The 10,886-nt window shown below is 32.5% G+C and overlaps 1 protein-coding gene across 1 annotated transcript; it reads right to left on the minus strand.

The window, feature by feature from the left end:
- Positions 1 to 417: 417 nt before the first annotated feature.
- LOC104233312 (thermospermine synthase ACAULIS5) lies at positions 418 to 6,158 on the minus strand. The gene is made up of 10 exons (XM_009786700.2): positions 5,876 to 6,158; positions 4,677 to 4,743; positions 4,456 to 4,550; positions 4,012 to 4,114; positions 2,886 to 2,974; positions 1,742 to 1,898; positions 1,206 to 1,281; positions 1,059 to 1,117; positions 831 to 967; positions 418 to 724 (listed from the first exon to the last, which is right to left on the minus strand). Exons 1-10 carry the CDS (start codon positions 6,034 to 6,036, stop codon positions 646 to 648), a joined length of 1,023 nt encoding a protein of 340 aa, XP_009785002.1. The 5' UTR covers positions 6,037 to 6,158; the 3' UTR covers positions 418 to 645.
- Positions 6,159 to 10,886: the final 4,728 nt, after the last annotated feature.

Here is a 10,886-nt window from a genome sequence, read left to right on the forward strand (position 1 = left end):
AGATGTCTATTCTTCTATTAGCTGGCTGCCCTCAGTGTTGAATGCCATTAAGTTACAAGCTCTTGGTTAGAAAGTGGAATTCAATATTAGTACTATGATTTGCTTCTTTCTACAGGCAATGCTCAGTATGAGCATGTTCCTTGATTATTTTCTGTCATTTTTTTTTAGTTTTATTAGTAGTAGTAAGTGATCATCAGTCATCACTAACAACGACATAGCAACAAGTGATTCTAATATTTTCTGTTGTTGCATTCATTTCTACCCCACTTGTGGGATTGTACTGGGATGTTGTTGTTGCATCCATTTCATTTCTCATGTTCAGTTAGGAAATAAAAATTGTGAAGGGGTATGGGGGGGGGTACTTGTAAAACACAACAAGAAGTAATATTTACCAAATATGTAAAATATGACATATGATTGGAAAAAGGTCTTTTTTTGTTTTTCATTTCTGAGCAGTACATAAAATAGTAAATGTATAGTCATAGGACAACCAGAAGAAGCCTAAGCCTATTTTGCTGAACCAAACCAAAAGCTACTAAGTAACAACTTTCTTTGAGAGAACTCTCAATGTTTCAACACCCCCCTACTTCATATTTCTTTGTTTCCAAACACTTGACTGTACAGTTCCCCCACCAATTTGTTGCCTCAATTTCTGAATGCCACTCCATGTCCATGAATGAACCTTGCATCATCTTCAGTGTACACATGAGTCTCATTCTTCAGCCTGTAATGGCAAAGTATAACTCTTTTTAAGTATCTTATAACTATTATCTATATGAAATTTTCTTTCGTTATACCAAAAATAAGAAGAAATAATCGATAGAGCTTACGTTTTGGCAACGGTCTTATTCAAGATGGTGGAGGAGAAGAAAGAAGCACCATTAAGATATAAGAGTTCCCCTTCAATTCTTTCAGCTATTTTCTTGTCCAGTTTTCCAGCATCAAGACAGAATGGTTGGTCAGAAGCCTGCAAATTAGTGCCAACTTTGTTAGTTATTAGCTGTGCAAATATTGAACTAATATTTAGTTTAGGATTTGATCTGAATCTTAGTACTAACCATAACCCATCCCCATGTATCAGCAAAAGAGGGTACATGAGCTGTATATGCCAGCACATCTGCATCAACATTAAAAATTTAGTAATATGTAGAAAAAAGTGTTAAAACTCAAATTAAGAAGATGTTGCAGCCACAATAGAGACTTACATTTGAAGACCTGCTTGATTGTGTTGTAAATGGATGAGAAAACTTCCTTGTGTGTGAAAACCCCTGCTGGTCCAGCCTGCATATTCACTAGCAATTTGAGTAATCCAACAAGAGCATGATTATTATTTTTTTACGCTATCAGGTCACCCTAAAGGTAATTAGGGATAACTATTTATCATAAAAAAGGGGATAGCCGGTGCACAAAGCATCATGTGTTCATGCAGGATTCGCAGAAGAACCGCACCCTAAGGGTGATGTAGATAGCCTACCTTAATGCAAGCATTAGTGGCTGCTTCTACGGCTCGAAATATGACCTATAAGTCACACGGAGACAACTTTACCGTTACTCCAAGGCTTTCCTTTTAAAGATAACTATTTATAATTAGTAGAATTAGTAACCTGAAAAATAATGCACATGCCCTGAATGTACGAGAGTTTAAGTAATACCAACGATGTAAAAATTTATTATACTGCCAGTAACAATATATAAAATAAATGTGATTGAACAATAGCTATAAGGAAGCTTGAGAGGTGACCTGAGTAACGAAGATGCCACTGTCGTTGAGCTTAGGTTTGAGGATATTTTCGTAGAAAGATTTGGTGTAGAGTTGGTAACAAGGTCCTCCTTCAACTGGATCAGCTAAATCTCCAACTATAATATCAAATTTTTCTTGCCTCTGCTCTAGCTCAGCTCTTCATTCATGCAAAATCAAATCAATTTAAAGTCAACATGGGTAAACTACACGGGCGTATGTACAACAACAACAATCCCAGTTTTGGAGAATAGTGTGTACGCAGTGGCGTACGCAGAATTTTTTATAAGCGGTGTTACATTTAAAGAGAAAAAAAAATTACACCTTTTTGACAGCGCTTCAACCATGATGCATCCGCTCGGGTGTATATCTTATGCTTGAAAATACATTTCCTTCCTCTTAGTTAATGTATTCATTTTGAATCAAGTAACTATAGAAGCAAAAGATCACGTATTTGGTTACACTATACTCCAAAAAATAATATTTTTGAGTTGTCAATTTTTTAGCGTCAACTTTTAAGGAATTTAAATTAACTCCTTTACTTTGTCGATGTTGCTTCGACCATTGGCCGTTTCTTCCAATTTAGATGAATTTTGAGATTCTAAACTTGATTTTGAAAGTTTGATAGATGCTTTAGGATAATCTATTAAAATTTAAGTTGAATTATAAATAAAAGTATCTATTTGAGAACCCTGAATAATTTTATAGAGTACACTTATAAAGTAAAACTATTTAAAGAAGTTCTAACAAAAAAGTAAAAGAATTAAAGAATAAAAAAGTAACAAAATAATTTAATTGACCCAAAATTAAAAAGAAACAACAAAAGTCAAAAGTGTTTAACAACGGAATGAAACACTCTCCAAGGAAGTTCAAACCCGTGACCTTCCCTAAAGAAATCAAGCGTTATACCAACTGGCCAAGAAGTGTGGATGACAAGTGGTGTCACACCTAATAATTTATGTAGCTTATATGGTATTTTGCAGATTATTTATATATACATTTAACAAAAATTACGACGAAGCGGTGTCATGTGACACCGCTTCACTCTTGCTGGATCCGCCCCTGTGTGTACGCAAATTTTACCTCTAACTTGTGAAGGCAGAGAGGATACGGGGCGTATGTAATTTTAAAAAGAAAGAATTTTTACTTGGCGTCGTTAATGATCAAGTTAAGCTTCTTGTTACGAAAAGCCTCATGGTTTGCTGTTAGATGCTTCCTGCAGAAATCCACAACCTCCTGCAAAAAAGTCCCAAAAAAATTTAAAAAAATTGTATAAGATTTTTTTATTTTATTTTTGTACCATTACTTAATAAATACTTTGTATAAGACATTTTTCATAATAATTCAAGCTATAACTTTAATAGGGATTAGGGACTATCGGTAAATTTAATATAATATACGCTTGTTGTGATAAGAAATTAAAAGGAATATGGTAATTCAAGTGGTTAAAGCTGGATTGAAGAACATGTACTAATATTACATATTGGTGTGTTTAATTTTTCTTCACCTTTGTTTTCCTTTTGGTACAGTAAAAGAGGATATACTATTCTGTTTTTTTTTACTTCTCTCTCGAACAAAGAGAGATCCAGAATTTAAAGTTAATGAGTTCCTACAACGATCTCAACTTAATATACAATAGGTTATGGGTTCACAATATGATATTTATAGATATTTACAAGGTATAAAGTATAAACAAATTTCGGTGAACCCGGTCTTTGTGCTCCGGTCCGCCCCTGCTTTTGAATCACCATCACTTACTTTTAGTGGGGTTGGTTTCCACTTTCCAGTAAAGTAATTATCTGTCGGTATGTCCTAATAAATTATAAATTTTCAATAGAATTATAAGCAGGAGTTAGGATTAGATAAGTCACACAAACAAAATTTAGGCCTCTATTCCAATTTTTACATATTAGCTGCCAGAGACAATACTATTGTCTTTTTTGCATATTTAGTAATCACACTTCTTTTGACTACTTTTTATTATTTTTAACTTCTTATAGAGGCACATAATCTGTTATTTACCAAAGAGTAGAGATAAAGTTCGATTTCACACTTACGGATAATTCACCTTTTGTTTTTCTTTTACAGAATCAAGATTTTGTACAGTAAAAGAGGATATACTAATTCTTATTTGACTTCTCATTTTTCACTTGAAACACCATCACTTACTTTTGTTGGGGTTGGTTTCCAGTAAAGTAATTAGCTGTCGGTATGTTCTAATAAAATATAGTGTTGAACTTCTCAACAAAATAAAAATAAATAAATAAATTTACCTGATCAATGTCACACATGACAACTTTCTCCATAGATTTGTGTCTGAGAGCTTCCCTTGCTGCAGATCCTTCACCACCTCCCATTATAAAAACATTTTTTGGGCTGCAAATTGATATATAAGAATTTTTTTTTCACTACAAAGTAAACAACAATTGGCTACGAAATTCGTCACTAATATATCGATAACTAGTCTATATCTAATAGGATTTTTTTTAGTAATCCGTTGTTAATCCATCGTTAAATAAGTTTAGCGATGAAAATATGTTGTTTAACGACAGAATTCGTTAATTCTTCTCTTTCTTGTAGTGTTTGGTTATGAAGCCTGGCAGTTATACAGCTAATCCAATATGATTATTCTAATAGTCAAAAAGGCATCATAATAAGTAAGGTAAGAATGCTTATGTCCTTAAGCATGCTTAAGGAATGATTAATTAAATACTCACTTAGGGTGACACAAGAGAGCTGGATGAATTAAGCATTCATGATATATAAATTCATCCACTTCTGCACTCTGCATCTTCCCATCTATCACCAATACCTACATCCATGCATTATATTTTAGTAACAATAATAATAAGAAATATTTAAGAATAGATCAAACTTACTTTTCCATTAAAGAATTAGACCGAATAAAAAATTTAAAATAATAATTAATTTTATCAACCTTCCCGAAATGCTTGGTGTCCAAAAGGGCGATATCTTGGTACTCGCTTGTTCCTTTGTGCAGCACACTAGTAAAAATAATAAGTCAAAACTTAATTAGTCATTCAAATGCCATCCCGTTATCCAAATCTAACCTCAAAAATATAAATTACTGTGGTAAATAAATAATCATGTTTGACATGTGTGAACATGATTTAAATTATTTCTTTATGAGTGACGTGGAATATACAATTTTTTAAAAAGTAAATCATCTGACAAAATCTTTCAGGTAGATTACAGTGTTAATCTTTACGAGGACCTGAGAATTACACATGATGGCCATCTGCAAATTGGATACGAACATCATTACGAGAGATACACGTCAAATTAATCTTATCTTCTCATAATGACGTTTGAGGGTAAAAAGTCATCAAAATCCATTGATGATTTAAAAAAATATATAGTGACTCCAACAGATAATTCATAAATATTTTTTTCAAGATGCTGACTCATTTTTTAAAGCATTTATATAGTTGATTTTTAAGTAATCTAATTATGTGAATATTTTTTAGATTATCAATGAATATAAGAAAAAGGATGGGAAAAGGAAAAAATTAAAGGAGCTACCCCCCCCCCCCAAACCAAATTTCCATGGTAGGCAAGTCATGTTGCTTGTATGACTCCTCGATCTGTACTAGAATCATTTCGAGGTTGAACTATGCTTCATGTATCATCTAGGAGCACGTATGTATAAGAAAGAGAAGGTACCAAAAGCAAAGTCATAATTAAAGAAATAATCTTATAAAACCTTTTAAGAATCTACACACAAAAAAAACTAATTTGATAACGCTGTTAAAGGCGTAATTAAATAAATAATTATTTCTATGTGTTCACTATAATATTTTAAGCTTTTAATAAGATGGTCACACATTGTGATGTGGCATCTGAGCAAATAGAAGTACGGGACTCATAAGAAAGGTACTTGAATCATAGGAAAGAATGAAGCTCGTACGTTAAAAGACGTGTTAATAACAAAATAACAAAGGTTACATAGGAAAACAAACAAATTTAAAAGTTTCAAACGTATCTTATATATATAGACATCCCAAATTAATATTTATTTAGGAAACAACCAGATTTTATGTAAAGTTTAGTTTCTATATATACACTGAAGAATCTGAATGGAGATCGCTGATAAAGGGTTTATTTATATATATATACCTGTTCAAAGCAAAAGACCATTTGAGATCAACATCAATCTCTTCTTCAAACCAAGAACCATCATTAATGGGAAGATCATCACTCTCCTCCATTGTTATGCGTTTTGGTTCATATCGAAAAGTATTATCACAAGCAAAAAACTCCAAAGCTTCACTTCCCATGGTTATCAAAAAAACTAGAAAGTTTCAACAAATTAAGAAGAAGAGAGATTGAGAAGATTAGATAAGAGCTAAGTAAAGAGACGTTGAGAAGAAGGATAAACGAGTTTTGTGTGAGAGTGGATACAAGGTGCTTAACGTGACTACCCTTTTATAGTTAAAATCTGAGCAGACAAAGGTGTCTTTTTGTTGAAAAAATTAATAAATACAGAATCCCTCTTTTAAAAAGGATCTGGTTATATTTAATAGTTATTCCCTTTTTCAAAATGGATATGATCTGCACAGTTAGGACAATTGACAACAGACCTAACAAGTTAAACAAGGACTAGTGGGTGCATGCCACAAAAATACAGTTTTCTGAGTGACCCTTATTGATAAAGGATTGATTTGTTTTTATTATTGTAATCAGCATCTCTCATTTTAGAATCTCCCTTTAGAGTTTTAATGGTTAATTTTTCTTACTAGAAAGAAAAACTTGCAAAATCCATAAGCATACCTCTGTGACAAATAGAGATGATTGGAATATAGACCATGAGACAAGGAGAAAATTATTAAGCACATAATTAGAAATTAAAATACCTGTTCATTTAGTAGATTAAGCCTCGTTCGTGACTAACACAGTCAGGGGCGGATTTAGGGGCAGAAGGTGAACTCCTTTCGCCCAAAAATTACATTATACATATTACATATAAGGCAAAATTCGTTTTGTGTCTTTATATATTATATCTTGAATTCTCTTGATAGAGGCCAAAAGCATAACTTAATGATTAAGAGTGTTTGAAGTCTTTATGAGGTCACTAGTTCAATTTTTACTGGTTATACAATCTCCTTTAATTTTTTAACTTTTTTTTTAACTCTTTTAGTAGAAATTCTGCCACCACCTCTAGACACAATATGATCACATCTATAATTAAAAAAGGGTGTACGTGACCACACATTCAAATTAAGAAAATGTGGGTGGGGTTGTTTGGTTGGGGGAGAATTGTGGGGGGCGGGGGGAGAAAACGAGATTCAAGATGGGATGATAATTGATAAGTTTACATCTCATTAAGGTAAATTATTTTAACTATTTGGAATGGTTTGACCTGAAGGTATTTTAAGTGATTTGAAAGTACGATTGCAAGTTTTGATAATCTTTAAAAAATTTAAAAAATAACAATTTGTTGGGCATGCTAGTTCTGCTAAGGAAAACATTTTAATTAATACTACATAGAAATTGATTAATTACATATACATACCGAGAAAAAATGGAGTATAGGTTGACCACCTAGTACAAGTGTTGGCATGTGAGGATTTTGAAGATTTTGATGATATATGTTGGCATTGGCAAAAGGCATGCGCATTATATTCCTGAAATTATTTGGGATTAGAAAATAAAAATACATTTGTTTTTTCTTTTTTCTTTGCGCATGACTACTTATGGGACCCCACTTTAGTACATGCGGGAGCACAAGACGACGTAGATGACATAATGTCATGAGGACAGGTCAAAGCCCAAGGTGGTGGCGAAAACCTTAGTCCCACTATATTTTTTATTTTTTATTTTTTATTTTGGTTTACATTATTTTGAGTTTTGTTTATACCAAAGCCTTGGTACGTTTGCTGACAGATTAACGTAAGAATAGCTTGGTCTCCTCTCCTCACCCCGTGTGCAGGAAAGATTAAATTGGATACCGATGGTAATATCAAGACTCAATTCAAAGATGGTGCTCTTGGTCAGATTTTAGAAATGATCAAGATAAGTAGATGCTCGGACACTCGGTTAATTAAATTTCACAAACGACCAAAAAAGAAAAAATTTATCGAAAAAACCAACTGAGTCGGTCGGTATTTTTAACTATATAATTAAAAAACGCACGATATAAGAATCGAATCGGGGTCTGTACTGTGGCAGAATACTACTCTATCACAGGACTATTGGTGCATTTTGGTTTAAGACTTTCTTTTATTTTATTTATTATTCTCTTTAATTGCATTTTCGCATGAAAATAACTAACCAATTTCGATCGATTTTATTTTTTTAAAAAAAAATTACCGGCTGAAATCGATTGGTTTTCTAAAATTACCAACCGAAATAACCAATCAATTTCGGTCGATTTTTTGAATATTAATTTTAATTTATTCCAATGCAAGAACCGACCAAAGTTGGTCGGTTTCTTGAAAATAATTTTTGTGCCAAATAAAACCGACCGAAGTTGGTTGGTTTTGTAAAAAATAATTAAAATTTAAAATATTTTAAAAATCGACCTACTTCAATTGGTTTTTCGGTCGATTTTTTGACAAACCGAAGTCGGTCGGTCGGCCGCGATCGGTTTTAGCCGAATTTCTAGTAATGTTATTTCTTGTTTAGAAATATAATAACTAAAGTTATTTATTTTTGTTTTTCAAAAATTTTAACGCCGCTTAGAAAAATTTCTGCATACGTCCCTGAATATGCAGATTTTCTGGCGAACGAAGGTCACATACATGAAGAAGATTTGATAATCTAGAAGAATACGCTAAAAGAAATCGAGTTTCTTCTCCCGTAAAATTTGAAAGTGTGGCATATGAAATTTTTTAAGAATTACCTTTAGTCTTTTAACAACAACAACAATCCAATAAGTTCCGACAAGTGGGATCTGGGGAGGGTAGAGTGTACGCTATATAGTCTTTCCAATTTAAAAAATAAGTAAAAGAATATGACAAAGAAATTGTACGTGAGGAATAATTATCAGTGAATTATTAGTTATATATATTTATCGGAACGTTTGTTTTTTAGTAAAAACAAAAATTTGGAGGTATATTATAAAAGTTTTATAACTTTACACTTGTCCTTAAATAAATAAAAAATAGAAAGATCAACATCAAGGTAATTCTATTGTTTTACCCCTATAAAGCTAATTCTCGTATGAATTATCCTACAATGTACCCGTGTAAAATAATATTCAAGTTGCGGTATAAAATTATACTAGAATTGCTTATATCAAAATGGAATGCCAAGCAGGTGTAGTTTGGAATATAATACCAAATTTCATATCGAAATTATTCTTCTAACCTCAATAACCAAACAGCCCCTTTTCTATGAGGAGACTAAGGATCACTCTTTCTAAAATGTATTGTAGTATCAAATTACGCATATTGATAAATTTAAGCTACTTATAACTTACCTATTAAATAAAGTACCTAACCAAAAACTCAATTAACCAATTTTATTTATTACACCATAAATGATCAAGGTAAGCTATTTAGTATTGCGCACATTAATAAATTTTATTAGTTTTATTTTGGATTGACTTCACAAAATTTAATCATAATATTTGAATTACACCATAAATGAACATGGTAAGAAATTTAACAAGATATTTGAATTACACCAAAATAACCATGGTAAGTCATTAACCCGTGTAATAGTTTTATCAATTGATCTTTCATTTTTGGATAGTATTCAAATAATAGGGGATAATGCATAAAGTCCTTCCTAAATTATACTTGAAGTTTCTACGACATACCTTATCTTTGTGGGGATCCTATTATCCCCTTAAACTTTTTAAAAGTGGAATAAATGCCCCTTAATTGCTGACGTGGCATAGAGAACCAAATATTTTGCAAACGGTGAAATACACACGTTGTCACATGTAATTTCGTATTTTTAAAAAAAAAATCTATTCCATTTTCTTCCTTTTTATTTTCTTTTTAATTCGAAATATAATGGAAATATTATTTTGTATTTAGAAAAATGAAAAGGACAATTATTTTGAATGAACTTGAAAAATTATTAGAAGTGTTGAGCATATTCGGACATGTTAATGTCACGATCCAATTCTTTTATAGGCCATTATGGCGCTCAACACCATTGTCAGGCAAGACAACACGGAACAACTAGTGATTTCCCGTTTTAAATAAGTTTACCAAGTAAATAACTTTTCTCAATTTAAAGGATTTAGGAAATGATAGATGTAAAATGCGTAAAAGGAAGCAACTGAGTACAAATCGAAATCATACAATGAATCCAAAATCTTGAGTCTACTAGTATGTGCCAAGACCTGGTGTCACAAGTATATTCTCTACTAGTAGGATCAAAAGAATTCTACTCTACTGTCCGAAATAGAATAGACAGAAAATAAATCAAAAGAGAGACTCTGGCTGCGGCTCAACGGCTCAGAAGGGCAGCTCACCGTGTAGTCTCGAACCAGAAGTCAAGCGTGCGCGCCGGACTGATAACCAGATGCACCTGCCTCAGATCATGCACATCAAGTGCAGAAGTGTAGCGTGAGTACATAAAACAACATGTACCCAATAAGTATCTAGTCTAACCTCGTAGAAATAGTGACGAGGGGTCGACTTCGACACTAACAATATAATAATATGAAGTTCTAATCAAGCATGATACATAAAATGATAATAGAACTCAGAGCAGGAAAACAAGTAAACAATCCTTTCATTTCAAGTAAGAACCAAGTCATTTCTCTCAACTAGTCCTTCCACCTTTCAAGTCCATGAAATAATAGTAAATATAAAAGGGGTTCCAATATCTCTACGCACGATTTATGCCAAGGACGTACGACTCGATCCAACTATACATATAAATATACTATGCATTGCCGAGGATCGAACGGTCCGAACCATATATATATCAATTAACCTGCCGAGGCGAACGGCCCGCTCTCATGAGAGTAGTAGAAAAGTTACCCCGCTCACGAAATATACTTGCAACGCAGTTCAATATAATTTATCAAGTTAAGCACAACATTCTCTCAATTATTTTCAAAACAAAGAAGTTCAACTTGAAACCTTTGAAATCTTAAAATCCTTAAATTAGTCCCATTCGATACAATTAACAAATAAAATCAGATAACAGTGTGCACAAAAGCATG

This window comes from Nicotiana sylvestris, chromosome 8 (genome assembly GCF_000393655.2).
Source record: "Nicotiana sylvestris chromosome 8, ASM39365v2, whole genome shotgun sequence".
Classification (NCBI taxonomy): domain Eukaryota; kingdom Viridiplantae; phylum Streptophyta; class Magnoliopsida; order Solanales; family Solanaceae; genus Nicotiana; species Nicotiana sylvestris.

Excerpts from the sequence above, each read along its gene's own strand:
- LOC104233312 (XM_009786700.2), bottom strand. The coding sequence starts at position 6,036 with ATGGGAAGTGAAGCTTTGGAGTTTTTTGCTTGTGATAATACTTTTCGA. Across the intron at positions 1,899-2,885 it reads TTGATCATTAACGACGCCAA|AGCTGAGCTAGAGCAGAGGC; the intron begins GTAAAAATTCTT and ends GCATGAATGAAG. Across the intron at positions 1,118-1,205 it reads AATCAAGCAGGTCTTCAAAT|ATGTGCTGGCATATACAGCT; the intron begins GTAAGTCTCTAT and ends ATGTTGATGCAG.